The 15344-nt window shown below is 42.0% G+C and overlaps 1 protein-coding gene across 1 annotated transcript; it reads right to left on the reverse strand.

Moving 5' to 3' along the window:
- Window positions 1-11282: 11282 nt before the first annotated feature.
- LOC147862965 (uncharacterized) lies at window positions 11283-13158 on the reverse strand. The gene has a single exon (XM_087321328.1). It carries the CDS (start codon window positions 12379-12381, stop codon window positions 11653-11655), a length of 729 nt encoding a protein of 242 aa, XP_087177454.1. The 5' UTR covers window positions 12382-13158; the 3' UTR covers window positions 11283-11652.
- Window positions 13159-15344: the final 2186 nt, after the last annotated feature.

Raw genomic sequence — 15344 nt, forward strand, 5'->3', positions numbered from 1 at the left:
ATCATGGGCAAACATTAATCGATATCATGATCTCACGTCAATACCCCTCTAGACATATGAGATGAGGTTCAAGATCAGGTTACTATGGTAACACAAAGGTGTTTTAAAAACCATGGGGGTGACAAATAAATGTCTTTCCCTGATCTCTATATCGATTTTTTCATGGTGGCTCCCCGAGGCTCAACCATGTATGTTCACGTCATGAATAGTTTATACACGAAAAAAATGTTAACAATAAACTATGTTTCGGTGCCCACATATGTGGTTTCGGCCCTTTAAGTCCTATTACGAGGACCCCGAGGTGCACTTAGACCTTAAGTCTAAACATGTGTTATAGTCATATGTATCAAGGATGTTGTATGGTCTTGGTCATATTTGAACTCGAGACCTCGAGAACAAATACATTAAACACTTGAGCCAACCAAGTGAGTTGCTCTTCTCGAATGCTTAATGCGTATAAGAGATATGCGAGGCATTTGATCATTTTTTTTTTTTAAAAGAACATATATGTCAAGGGTCCTTATTTCACCCTCATTTACCAAACTATGTTGGTACGTTACCTAACCTCAAGTCTCGTAATTACAATGGCATACGTCAAAGTGCAACCTAATGGTCAAGCCAAATGAGTCCTCGTTTCGTAGTAGGCCCACGTGGCCCATCACATGGTCACGTCATTACGAATGCCTCTCGTAAGAATGAGCTCATGGTGGCATCGTATCCATGTAACGAGGGAGGGATGTTGGATACGTGTGTCATTGGAGCAACCTCACTTGAAGTGGGTCAAGCCCTACGTACTCAACATCATTATGACTATAGGCGTTTCTTTACGTAACGAAATCGGGGTCATCAACGGGGTTGTCAACAATAAAAAATTGTTGAAAAGGTATGGTGACAACGCCATTCTCACAAAAATGTGAGGACGGCCACCAACATCCTTTTCCAGACAAGGACAACTTTCGATATAATCACGTAATAACGAATATACACATATGTTTACTTATCACATATATACGATCAAATACATATATACGTGACCACATATGCCTATATTAAACATATCGTTATATTAAATAGCCACAAATGATGTGATCGAGATACGTAATCGAGGTAATACCTTTACGCACACGAAACATCCACAAATAAGAGATCATCGTAATACGCAACTCATCAAGGTATTAAACTCATACGCAAACGTACCATATGTTCGTGAATGTAATACGTAATTGAGGTATTAACCTCGTACGCATACGACACTCATCACATATTATTTATATGTCAAACAAGTTATTGACCTCGTGCACATATGTAAACGTTTTAGATAATCAATTAAAGACCACTACAACATCATTGACTTAATGAAAAAAATTGACATATAAACTAAACACATGATTAGATGGGAGAAGAGAGAATAGAAAGAAAAAAATTTATTACGGAAAGAGTTGCCGAAGTTCTTTGTTGATCGTTGTCTGGATCAAGGCCGGCCACACATCAATCGATCACCATCAATCAAAAGACAAAAGACAAACAAAGAAACATTAGTACATAGCTCTGATACCAAATATTCGAGAACTAGGTACTAAAGTAAGCTTAAGATAAGGATAAACTAATGATAGATAGAAAGGAGAAAGAGAAAGAAGGGTGTCGATCCACCCGACCACCCCCGAGCGAAGGGATCAAGACGGACTCGAGCCTCGATCAGCGTCCCATACCACCGTCGTGGCGTCGAGTCGTACCTGGTGCTGGCGCGCTCGCTACAAGAGTTGACCCACCACAAGAGCAGAGTCTCGATGTAGTAAAAAAGATGATGAAATGAGGGTAGCTAGGCCTCTTATTTATAGTGATACCCAAGGCCCCCAGGCAAGTTCACACTTTACCTAATGGGTTGTCTCAATCCCTAGGATTAAAAGTAATCCTCCCCTTCTTTACACTCTCGTTTAACCCTCACACTTATCCACGTGTATAGAATACTACGGTAAATTCTCACCACGGGATATTAAATGGTCATGCCCGTAACAGGTACCACGGGAGAGGGTGTGGAGCAAAATGCCCTGTCGACTTGCGGAGAAAGACCGGCCAAGGAGGAGGTCGGGAGCGGAGAAGAGCCCTCCATGCGGATTCCGGAGACTCCGACAATCGAGCCTGTGTGCCGACACAAGACTGGAGAGATGGAAGGCGCAAGCGAGGAGTCTTGGCACGATGCCAGCGAAGATGGATGGGAAATGGCCTACGAGGAGGTCGAGGACAAAGCCGGCGTGGCAATGTGAGACCGAAAGAGAAGGGAGATGGTGGGGAAGCACAAGGAAGGAGATCGACGGCGTCCAGAGAAACGAAAGAGGCGGTTGACTGAAGTATGGGTCCTCCACACTCGTTCCCAAGACTTAGGCGATTGCGTCTGAGAACCAATGGAAGGCCTACGAGACGGAGAGTGGCAGCGAGGACGCGGAGGTCGCGGCCAATACAACCGATCCGGAAGAGGTGGAACGAAGACCGGTCCTATGGGTCACCTCACACTAGGCTAGAGACTTCGGCAGTTGGCATCAGATCCGACGTAAGACCAAGATACTGACGATGGCGGCATGAGAACGGGCCCCGACAATTCAGATAGTGATGGACGGACCTGAACGAGAACCAGGCAGAGTGGACTTTTGGATAACTTATCTGGAAGGGAGGGAGAGGAAAGCCTACAGGAAGGCCGGAACGCGGTACATCGGTACCACGGGAAAGGGTGCGGAGCAAGCTACCCTCTCGACATGGGGAGAACGAAGACCCGGGATAGGGTTGGAGAAACGAGAGGCCCAAGGAGGATCCTTCACACCGGATCTAGAGACTTCGGAAATCGGCAACCGAACCGACATAAGACCAAGAGACTGACGGTGGCGGCGAGAGGACGAGGCCAAAGACAGCAGATGGGCGATCCTACGACGATCCTCACACCGATCCGGAGACTCCGGTGGTCGGCCCGAGAACCGGCGTGAGACCTAGAGAGAAAGATGGTGGCGGCAGATGAACGAGATCTCGAGATATGGCGTAGAAGTATGGATGGTCGATACTACGGTGATCCTCACACTGATCCAGAGACTCCAACAGTCGGCCCAAGAGCCGGCGTGAGACCTAGAGAGAACGGCGGCGGCAGCAGGTGAACAGGATCCGACAAAGCAAAGGCCAAAAGAGAGGAAAGAGGTATCAGGCCAGCGACACGGCCACGAACCGTATACGGACCCAACCGGAAGAGTCGGCAAGGCAAAGATCAGGCGCGCTTGGTACACGATTCGGTGACCCAACAAATCAGAGGCCCAAGAAGGATTCTCCGCACCTATCTGGAGACCTCGGTAGTTTCGCCGACGTGGCAACGTGAAACCGAGGGTAATGGGAGGTGGCGGCAAGGGGACGAAGGCGGCAACAGCAGAAGCACCGAATAGCCAAGGCGTCACGTGAACGAAGGAGGCCATGCGGGCTGGAATGCGGCGAGGGTGATCTTCCGGTAAGCTGCCGGGGGCACCCGGTCAAGGAGCGGTGCGCCACGCCGGAAAGGCACACCCGAAAGCGGATCGGAAGACGTGTGTGTGGCCATCGAGGGCCAAAGCAATGCACGGGTAAGGGACGGTGTTCGGCACAGGAAGACGGCACACGGCGGTGCCGGGAACGAGAGCACAAGTGCGTAAACAGACTACGCGGAATGGACACCGAAAACAAGATCGAGGGCCGGAGAAGGTTCCTCCACACCCGCCTCGGAGATCTCGGCGGCTCAGTCGGAGTGGCAACGACTGACCTGGCGGGCCAAACCCGAGATAACAAGCTGGTGGGGGCGAGGGGACGACGACAAGCGGAAGGCTCCAAACCGGTGGCAACAGCGCAAGAAGAAAGTGGCCAAGCGGGCTACTACGGGGTGTTCCTCGGACGCGGAGAAGCGGCGGCACACGAACTGACCGAGTGAGGGCCGACAACGTGTGCATGGGAAGTAATTGGAGTTCGGCACGGGCGGGGCCGAACACGAGAAGGGCATGCGTGGCACACAGAGGTGCTAGAACAGGAACACAGACGCGAAGATGGGTTGCCAGTCCAGGTGATCTCGTGTAAAGGGCCGGCGAGGGATCCTCCACACTGGTTCCGGAGATCTTGGCAGTTCGGCCGTCGTGGCAACGTAGGACCACGGAGAAGGTAGGTGGCGGTGAGGGGAAAAAGGCGATGGAGATCCGGGTGGAACGAGAACCGGGACAACGTAGGCCAAGCAGGCCATCACGGGTGCTCCTCGGACGAAGGACACCACGTATCCAAAGTGATGAGAATCGTGCATGCGGTTGAAGGAAGGGCCAACGGGAAGCACGCACACTACGGGATCGCGGTGAATGACCTATCGACGGATCGAACCAGCCTACAGGGATGCAAACATGGAGAAGGAACCAGAGCCAACGATTCGGGCCAACGAGGCCAACGTGCAGCCAGAATGCGGATTACGGAAGACCGGTTCCTCATCGGCCGAAATCTCTCACCCTTCTCCGAACTTGGCACGTGGACGTGCGGTTAGGTGGGGGCGGATGTCGTGAAGATTCTGGGCCATAGTGAGATACCGGGGAATATCGGAAGAATCGACGGAGTGCATCATGTGCACTTATCCTTGTTTAAACATGTGAATAATAGGGGTGCCTTTATGGCGCGGAGTAGGAGTCAAGTCGGGGCAGAGAATCCCATGTAAATCAAGATTTATCCCACATTGTTACACGCCTACCTCTTTGTGCTATAAAAGGAAGGGAGGATCCCTGGTAAAATGGTTGCCCATTTTGAGTTAGGAGGGTATACTATTAGGTTCAAAGTAAGTTATTTTTTCTCTCTTTATTTTCTCTTTGTTTTAGGGTTTCATCTTGGTAGTATTCTTCTTCTTCTTATTCTTCGGTGTCGTGTGGGTGGAGACTTCTTGTTCGTTTAGGGTTTAGTTTGGTGAAAAGCGTGTATATTCGTGGGGTTGGCTTCTGATTAGTTTCCTGTGCAAGACCCTACTCGGCGCGTCGAGCCCGAGAGCTCCTCGATCGGCGGCTTGGCAGTAGACCGATGTTGTAACCTAACCTACCTTGGTCCGGCTCGAAGCCAGGGTTGTATCTTCCCCTCGTAATATATATATATTCATATCTGTTTGTGCATATTGGTGTCCCTGACGGTGTCGGGTGCATAGCTCCCCTCCTTTGTTCCTGTACATAAGAGTCGGTCTTGCGTGCGTGCTCTCTCTCTCTCTCTCTTTTCCTCACTCCCTCTCTCTCCTGTTCGGTGGCCTCTAGTACGTGTCCGGAGTCGGTTTCCTGGCATCCCTCTCTTTCTCGTTTGAGACCCCCGTGGTCCCGCCCTTTTTGACACGCACTCGCGGACAACCGCGACAACGTCTACCTCACAATTCTAAGACATTGTCTAAGGGTAAGTGCGCAAAGTTAGCCCCACGGTTTTGTGGACCTTTTACAACCCTCAATCACATTGGGTCATCAGCCTATCGTCTCGGGATTGAGACAACCCATTAGGCCAAGTGTGAACTTGCCTAGGGGCCTTGGGTATCACTATAAATAAGAGGCCTAGCTACCCTCATTTCATCATCTTTTGACTACGTCGAGACTTTGTTTCTCGGTGGTTCAACTCTTGTAGCGAGTGCACTAGCACCAAGTACGACTCGACGCCACGGTGGTGGTATGGGACACCGATCGAGACTCGAGTTTATCTCGATTCCTTCGCTCGAGGTTGGTCGGGTGGATCAACACCCTTCTTTCTCTCTCTCCTCGTTATCTAGATCTATCTTTTATCCTTATTTTATGCTTACATTAGTTCATATCTCTAATAGCAAGGGTCATCTCAACATTATCAGGACTTCAAGTGGCAAGATGGCTTACTCTTCTACAAGAATGTCCTTTACATCCCTAATGGATCACCCCGACTTCAAGTGTTAGAACATTGTCATGATGCCCCCATGGCTGGACATTTTGGTATTGCAAAGATCATTGGGCTAGTGAAACGTTCGTTTTGGTGGCCTCACATGCAAAAATTTGTCAAAGATTACGTTCACACATGTGACACTTACTGTCGCGCCAAAATACCCACACATCATCCTTATGGCTTACTACAACCATTACCACGTCCCAGCAACCCATGGCCGTCTATTTCTATGGATTTCATTACGGATCTGCCACCTTCCAAAGGCTTTGATAGTATTTTAATAGTAGTGGATCGGTTCATAAAGATGGCACATTTTGTATCGTGTGTAAAGCCCATTAGTAGTGAAGAAACTGCAGATCTCATTATGCGTGAGGTGTTTCACCATCATGGTCTCCCAAATGATATTATTAGCGATTGAGGTCCTCAATTTAACTCACACTTTTGGAAGCCCCTATGGGCAGGCCTCAAAATCTCCTGCAAACTCTCTTTGGTTTATCATCCACAAACTGACGGAAAAACATAGCACACAAATCAAACACTCGAGCAGTATCTTTTACATCTTGCCGAGTTTGCATACAACAACACGGTACACTCTTCTACCAAAGTTACACCTTTCTTTGCCTACACTAGCAACCACCCTAGATGGTGTATCCTGGACCTTTCTTTGCCTACACTGGAAACCACCCTAGATGGTGTATCCTGGATCTCCCTGAGGTGTCACGAAAACCTAGTGCAGTGCATCATTTCCACCGACCACAACAAATCCAGTTTCAATTATCTTCACATCTTCAAAAAGTGCAAGCACACCATAAGACCAATGCCAATCGGCATCGTCCTTAGTCTCCTTTTAAGGTTGGTGACCGAGTATGGTTGCTTTGTCGTCACATCAAGACTATCCGCCCATGTGCTAAGCTCAATTATCAATGCTTAGGTGCTTTTGTCATCACAGCATGGATTAATGATGCAATATTTCGTCTTAACCTTCCTGCACATATGCGACTTCACCCAGTCTTCCAAAGCTCTCTTTTGGAACCTTGCCGCACCTCTTTAATTCCTAATCGGTGTCGTACCACCACCGCCTTCTGTCCAACTGGTTGACAGCTCCGAATATGAGGTAGCTGCTATTCTTGATTCTAAGATTGTGCACAATAAGCTTTATTATCTAGTTGATTGGCTTGGCTATCCTCCGAGTGATCGCACGTCGGAACCTATGCTCAAGCTCTTGTCGATGACTTCCATCCCCACTATCCAAACAAACCCGGCCCTACAATGTTAACGTCGACTTCCACTCGGTGTTCTTGAAGGAGGTATAGTGTCATGAACACATGACCATTATGGCGTCACCCGGACTTGAACCTCGAATCTTGTAATCCATAATTGAAAACCTCAACCATTAAGATATCTTATTGTCATATGAGAGGATAAAAGCTACTCTTTATATTATATTGATTATTGTAAAAACTCTCGATCATTCTAGAATGTCCTAGAACATTCTAGAACATTATAGAAATCTCTAAGCTATTCTATAGGAACCTATAAATAAATGCATACATGTATTCTCAAATCAATTCGAATTAATACCAGTCTTTAGCTCTCATTACATATCTTGTATCCATTCTCTTTCTTTCTCTATCATAATACGCCCATTCTTCTCTTAGCATTTCGTTCCTTTCTTCTCGTGTTCCCTTATATCCTTCTTCCATCACTCTATCTTTTATTCCTAACACTAATCGTATAAAGGCCAAGCAGACGATAAGGCAGCCAAAGCCAACATCGAAACGAAGGAGTAGACAGGTCGAGCAGTGCCGAGGTCATGACAACGAGGGAGCTGAGAAGGACTTGACGAGCAAACAAGCCGACCAAAGGGGTCGAGGTGCGTGGAACCGGAGGGATCAAGAAGGTTCGTGGAACGCATGACCAGACTGGACGAGGAGGGTGAGCAAGGCGAGAAGATGTCAGGAGGAGCCAAAAAATAGAACCCGGTAGAGTAGGAGTAACCTCAAGTTGAGCTTGAGGGGGAGTGTTGAGAAGCAAGCTCAACATGGCCCGGATCGGCTAAATAAGCCGAGAGCTGGATCGGAGAACCGGATCTGCGAGGAGCCGACAAACCGTTAGACGCATACACTCTTAGTTTAGTAGGTAGTTATATTTTTGGGAGTTAGTGTTAGAGGCTCTTTGTCAATACTTCTTTCGATCCTTTTTAAGAACTTGTATAAAAGTGTTCTCAGCGCATTTGTATGTACAGAGCATATTATTGTTTTTGAATTGAGTTTAGTCTTCTACTCTCTCTGTCTCTCCCACATACTACGTATTTCCATTGTTTCTCTGTGTTTTCTCTATTGTTGTCCGGCTGAGCCAGTTGTATTTTGTTTAGCTTCTTCACGTAAATCGTTTCACACTATTTATAGAAATGGTCTAGACCTAGTGTGTCAAATGGGATAGTGTGAATGTGACCATTATATACCCGTATTCAACAATAATCTCAATTGGAACAATATGTTTTCTCTCCCTAATAGAAAAACATTAGACTCTACATCACTATGTAGTCATTACTTAGGTCAATATTCTTAGTAAAGAATTGAGAATGCAACACTATTTTTCCACATTCATATCCCATGGACTTTCAACCAAGTGATAACTGTTACATGACGCAAACGCTTTTTGGATTTGTTCACACCTCTCATCATGTTTCCAAGTATGATTAGAAACTAATTATGAGATAGTGTGGTCTCGGTACATTAGAGGAGGATAATTATTCCTTCTATGTGTAATCTAGATGGGGAAGAGCATTTAAACCTTGTAAATTTGTAGGAACTTAAAATTATAGGGAAATTGTCCAAATGCAAGTAGGTTATTTATAGACCTTTCTCCTTGAACAATAACCGCAATTATGCAACAAAGTTATACTCCCAATTTCTTGAAATTTATAGAGGGAACATTGCTCTTGTGCATTTATGTTGGCATTGATGAACGAGCTAATCAATGTACTTACAATTTTTACTATTATAATATAGATCTACAAATATTTGTGAAACCTATTATGGGATAATAATGCTTCTTGATCTTGTTGAGTTGGTTGATTGGTCAATGCAATAGAATCAAAATCTATTAGGTGCAATTGTGTAGGTTAAAATCCTTTAGTCAACACAAAATTATTAATATGTAAAATGATAATTAAAAGATGGCAAAACCTTAAATAAAATAGCAGTACAGTAAACAAAAAAGTTTAGAAATATGTAAATATGCTTCATCTCTACGTGAATCCAATATGCCATAAAGCTCAATCCATTGAAATGTGCTTCTTTCCTATAGTAATTCAGATGCTCGTTAATGGCATTTACATCTAGGGAGTTTACGATAAGCTCAATCACATGCTAATTAATGGACACTTCATCCTTGGTATTAATTTTAAAATGTGGTTTCACCTATGACAAGAAGTGCCTCATTGGTTTGCTTTTGCAAGAATCAAGTGGTGTAACATTCTATTGTTAGTAAGATGGTTCAGAGAAGGTGTCAAGCACTATTTAGTATATTGACGAAGTGAACTAGCCTCACAAGTAAATTGTCCTCTCCACCTAACATTGAAACCTTACTTAGTTAAGTTTAAATGTAATTATTGAAGGACTTCATTAATTGAGGAAGACACAAGAAATCCATACAACACATGCTTATTAATCAATTTGTCATCCATGGTCAATACAAGGTGGAGCTTAAATACCTAAGGCAAAAACTTAGGGTTTGACCTCTTATATAAATTGAGGGTTGAAGCTTAATTAAGGGGTGAGAGGGAGGGAGGGAGGGAGGGAGAACAAAAGTGATAAAGTGACCAAGAAACTCAAAAGAGCTCTAATTTTACATTATTTGTGGTGTCACTAAGTTGTCCCAACACCAATCTTAGTTGGGACTCACCACAGGGCCAGCTCTAGTGCCAAAGAAGGCACCACCTTGGGTTGGGACAACCTAGTTCCAATTGGGAATCCCAAGGGGAACTTCCCAACGGCTAGTCCAAAAGGCCATATTTGGCCTATATAAAGAGGATTACTCCTCATTTGTAACCATTCCCATATTCTGAGATCCATTCTTTCACACTCTCTCATTGTCATTCTCATCATCTTGGCTTTAAGGTGCTTTCTCCCCTTTGTGGTTTTTGGGGAGTTGTCCTGACTCGTCTCGACTTGTCCCAATTCCGACTGGTGCATCGTGGTTTGTCTCAATTTGAGACAATTGTAGGCTTTTGTATTCATAATGAAATATAACTATGATTTGTGTCCTAATTGGTGTCCCAACCGTGTTTTCTTGTTGTTTTGAAACCCCCATAATCTAGGGGCATAACATTATTTGAACCTTAGTTTAACACTATCCCATGTGACCAATATGAATTAGACACACCTGTTTTCGTCTATTGCCTTCCTTTTTCTTGCCTCTAGAGTGTTATCCTTTACTACCAATGCTATGACCCTTTTCTTTATCTTTCTTCTAGACTTATCTCTTTACTACAAACTTTTACAGAATGTCAATCATCTAGACTATCCAAGTTTACTTGCCATTCACTTTCAATCTAGTGCACTACTGCATACACACATTCCAATGATCCCACTTGCAATTCCACTCTGAATTGAGATGTTCATTACCAAAATTCTTGAATATGGAGTCACGTAATTCACATTTGACCTGCAACAATAATAAAATCAAGGGAAAAGTACCGGGAAAAGATCAGAAATATATATTTTGAAGTATTAAAAGGAGTGTAGTATCTGCATCACTCCTCTCACGTAAACGAGGTTGTGGCTTTAATCAAAATCACGAAAAATTGGCATGAAATCATTAACCAACATCTAGGAATTGAACTATTTATATATACATCCATCTGTCCATCTATACTATATACATATAATATACATAGGTTGTCATCCTCCATGCTAAACATTTCTCACAAACACGTGTTAAATAATGACCAAATCACGTTCGCACTACAACGTAAGCCCGACAAAATTGATAAAATCATACGTACACCAATCAATACAGTTGGAAATTACAATACTGATCTCATCAATGAACACTATGGTAACACCTTTTTATTGAAATTACTGGCAATAATATATTTATTGCATTATACACTCTCAAGTATATACATAATACACTCTCATGTAGTTAACAATATTGAAATTGGCAGTCAAGAATCAGTGCAATTCACTATGTTTTTGAATCGTGATCAAATCAGTGATGGATAGTTCCCAAAAATTTACTTCCATTATTTTCTATTCGGTAATATAAAATAGACTTATAAACCACAAGAATCAGCGCTCACTCTGAATCATGAATATGGTGATCAGAGGATTGCGATGAGCCTCCCTAAAATCTAGTGTAAAATTATAACTGGTACAAGAATCAACAGTCACTCTGAATCACGATCAAATCAGAGGATTGTCATGAAATTCCCTAACTAATATCTACTGATCACTAGTATTCATGGCCTAAAATAATCATGAAACTTAGTAGCTAGAATTTTTCCGCATCAGGAACAAGAAATATTCATGAAATCAACATGATCAAGCGTATAAGAAGCAACTGAACACAAGAATCAACATATTTCAGCCTCGATCATGAAATGGTCGAAGGATTGTACTGAAATTCAATGTTTAATTTATTCAGGCCTCCGAGTGTAGTATAATAATTTATCTAAGGCAGTCTATTCAGACTGTAAATCATGAATAGCAAGAAGTTAGCCCTTAATATATAAGTTCAGTTGTCATCCATATCATGAAGAATATTTATGGATAAGTGGTACCTCTCTCTGTAGTATTGCTCTAATTCTTGCATGCTGAGGTCATTTGAAGGAGGATCACCATGGCCAATAAGCCAAAGCAAACGTTCGAAAGGATCAAGTTCAAAAGGAAGGTTGAGACCTCCTTTCTGACTAAATCCAAACTCTTCTTTCGATTTTTCGAGAAGAAGACGAAATGCAGGATGATTCAAGTAAGATGCAGGGATGACGAAACGTTTCCTTTCTCGTCCTGCATAAACTGACACAAAACCTTGTGGGGCAATATAGCTGTGATTAGAGGTTTGACAAGATTCTGAAGCACGATACATATTGTCACCTTGTTTTATTATAGCATCACAAGATGAAGAATAAGAAGGATCTGAGCAAGAAGAAATCAAGCGTGGAATCCATCCATGTAATATACTGCTGACGACATGGCCGTCAGAATATACTGATCTTGCTACTGGTGTTTGATCTTCGGATATTCTTCCCGAGGAGGATCTACTGCTAATATTGCTGCTCACAACGACTGCTTTCTTCAGTTTGGAGACGAACTTCTTGACAGTAGAGATATTAAGGCGATGGGGAAAGCTATGCATATGGCCATGTTCATGGTCATAACTATGGTTATGGCTAAAATGGTCATTGTTGTGGTTATAGCTTTGGTTGTGGTTATGGTTACGGCGAGGTTGCTTGAGAATCGCCATGATGAAGATAAGGAAAAAGACTAGAAACTGTTCATTACTTGATGGGGGATAAAAGTTATGATTTCTTGCAAACACAATCCTTGAGAAACATCATGAAGAGGGCAAGGAAGAAGAGGTCATTACTAGACCGTTGATCACCACTTCATGCAGACGAACGTTATGGTTTTGGTTTATCGTATCTCATAAAAGAAATCCTTTTCCTGTTGTCTACTGATTCGGTTGGCTGTATCACTTGATTTTGCGAATGTGATGATGCTAAATAAGAAACGGTTGATGAAGAAGCGTAACGGAAAGAGAGAGACAGAGACATAATGAGAAACATAAAGCGAGAAAGGTCATAATTTCTTTCAAATCAAAATTTATTCTGTCTGAGAGAAATAGCTGATGCAGTATGGTTGTGAAGACGCTGAATGACAGTAATAAAAACAAAATGTTTGGATATGAAAAGGAGGAAAGGTTTCTTATAGAGGAAGAGGTATAGTCATTATGATCTTCTAGAGAAGATTTATCATTCTAGACTAGTAGCATCATTATGATTCAGAAGAACATACAGATTAAGATGAAATCAGAGACCGTTCAAGGAAAGATAGTTAATTTTTTTGTGACAAACAGAAGCTAAATCCATCGCTTGCAAATTATCTGATACTTGGAAACAGGTGAACGGTTACTGTTGGATATTGAAGGCCATGGTTCGTCTTCATGGTAAATCCTTTCTGATCTTTCTCGTTGTTTTTTAAAGTAACGACCTCGGACCGAATGTATTAACAAATATCGTTGCTAAAGATTAATCTGCTGAGACAATTTAATGCGGACGGAGAGGAGATGACCACAATCAGGTTGAAAGGAGTGACTGAGATGTTCTGCGAAAAAGGAGAAGAAGAAAGAGAATTTCAAAAGCAAATTAACGAATGAGAAGAAGCAGAAGAAGAAACCATCGATTCTTTTGTACGCTCTTTTTTTTCTTTCTATAAAAAAGAAGATGAAGATGTTGATTATGATAAAAATCTAAATTTAAACGAAGAAGAAGAATCAACAGACAGACACCATGATTTATTGCTTACGTTTTCTCTTTCTTTCGTGCGGCGAAGGATATGACGACGATGACAAAGTTTGATGAAAAAAAGAAACTTCAAACGCAGAAGAAGCAGAAGCCATGGATTTTACATCTTACCTTCTTCCTTTCTTTCTTGTACTTCACAGTGATGATGACGACCCCGACAAAAATATAAACCAAGAAGAAGAAGAAGAAGAAGAAGCCATGGATTCCTTCTTTCTTTGATGTTACAGAAGAAGTCTGAAGAAATACGAAGCAAAGCAACTCAAAAATCAAATAAAATATCAGATGCGGCTCTCTCCACTAATTATTAATTACTAATTAATTAAAATATTATTCCCGCCGCTTTTTCAGAAATAATAAGTGGAAAAATATATTCAAAAATAAATTTGAGAGAGAAAAATAGATTCGTACACTGAAAAATAAAAATAAAACTTTTAGATATAAAATGGAAAATAAATCAGACGAAATATCTCCCAAGATTACATGATAAGAGTTTTTTTTCTTTAAAGAAAACAAAAAACTTTTGAGTGGTCTAGACTCTATTCTTCTGCAGGATGGCAAAAAATAGGAAATAAAAAAGGCCTAAATCAGATTTGCTAGAGCTTTTAGCGTTTCTTTTTTTGCACTAGCTTCAGTATTTTTAGTAGCATTTTTACCTTTTGAGATCGTATTTAGTCAAGAAACCCAAAAGTTTGGCGTCAGGACTTTTACTCTCTCTTTTTCTCTTAAACAAAAAGTCCATGTACCATGACCCAAAACATAGTATGAACCATACGTACCCTAATTGCATTTACATTCGAGAATGTTTCAATCATTCGAGTATGGTTAACACCTTGGAAGTATGGTAAATACCATACTTCTGTATTCATTATTTATTATAAAGTAATTTTGTTTTTTAAAGTAAGAAATTTAAGGTTTAAAATGTAATTAAAAAAAACCATAAGAATGTTTTGATAACATACGCATTCGTTTTCGTTCGTATGGAAAAGAATGTGCTGATGCATTCGAGTGTATTACGTACTATGAGCCCAAAATATGTTGGCCCAACCCTAAACCCTCTTTCTTGGCCAAATATGAATCATTCTACGTGCACATCACATGGTTCATATTTGCAAACAAAACACACAAGCACCTATGTCGAGTTCAAAGCAGGCACACACTATACTCATGCACCAAGGGATTGGGTGCTTGTAAGTTGTAACATAACCGTTAATCGAAAGGACTTGTTTTGTTCCACGGTTTTCTTAACATTAATTTCGTTTGTAAAATTGGATTGTGCATTGGACCAACATATTTGGTCAATCTCTCTTTCCTCCTCTCCAAATGGACTCTCAGATTTTCTTCTAGTGCCATGAGGAGGAGGAGGACTCCCTTGTAAATGCATGCTATATAAACATTGGAGATGCATTATACTCAAATTGATTATTGCACCGTGTCATACAGTTTGTGTTGTTTTTAGATCATGAAGCAATTGCTTCACGACAATGAAACAATCACTAACCAAAATATGTCCACTACCTACGTTTTGGTCACCATACAAAACTTAATTGTGGGACATTACATCACATTCTTGTAACGCCTTCTTTCACCTCCTAAGATTGGCACATCCATGTAAAATCTTGTTCCTCTTGTTCATAATATAGATTCATTTTCTTCTTGCTCTCTATCCTAGTTCAGTCCAATTTTTCAATTCAACTTGTAATAGTTTGAAATAATGATTTTTAATTAGAGAATACCTTCTCTATATGTTGCGCACCATTGTGTCTGGTTGTCACTTGGCCATCATGCATAACTTAGGAGTTTCACAATAGCTATTGTGTAAGATGTTATGATACATAATAGTATAAAATATTATTATATATGAAAATTTTTAAAGCATTGCCATAATAGCCTTTTGCTCGAGCCT

Source organism: Azolla caroliniana, unplaced genomic scaffold (assembly GCF_043228905.1).
Source record: "Azolla caroliniana isolate FFs.n. ecotype wild unplaced genomic scaffold, voAzoCaro1.0.p SCAF_6, whole genome shotgun sequence".
NCBI lineage: Eukaryota > Viridiplantae > Streptophyta > Polypodiopsida > Salviniales > Salviniaceae > Azolla > Azolla caroliniana.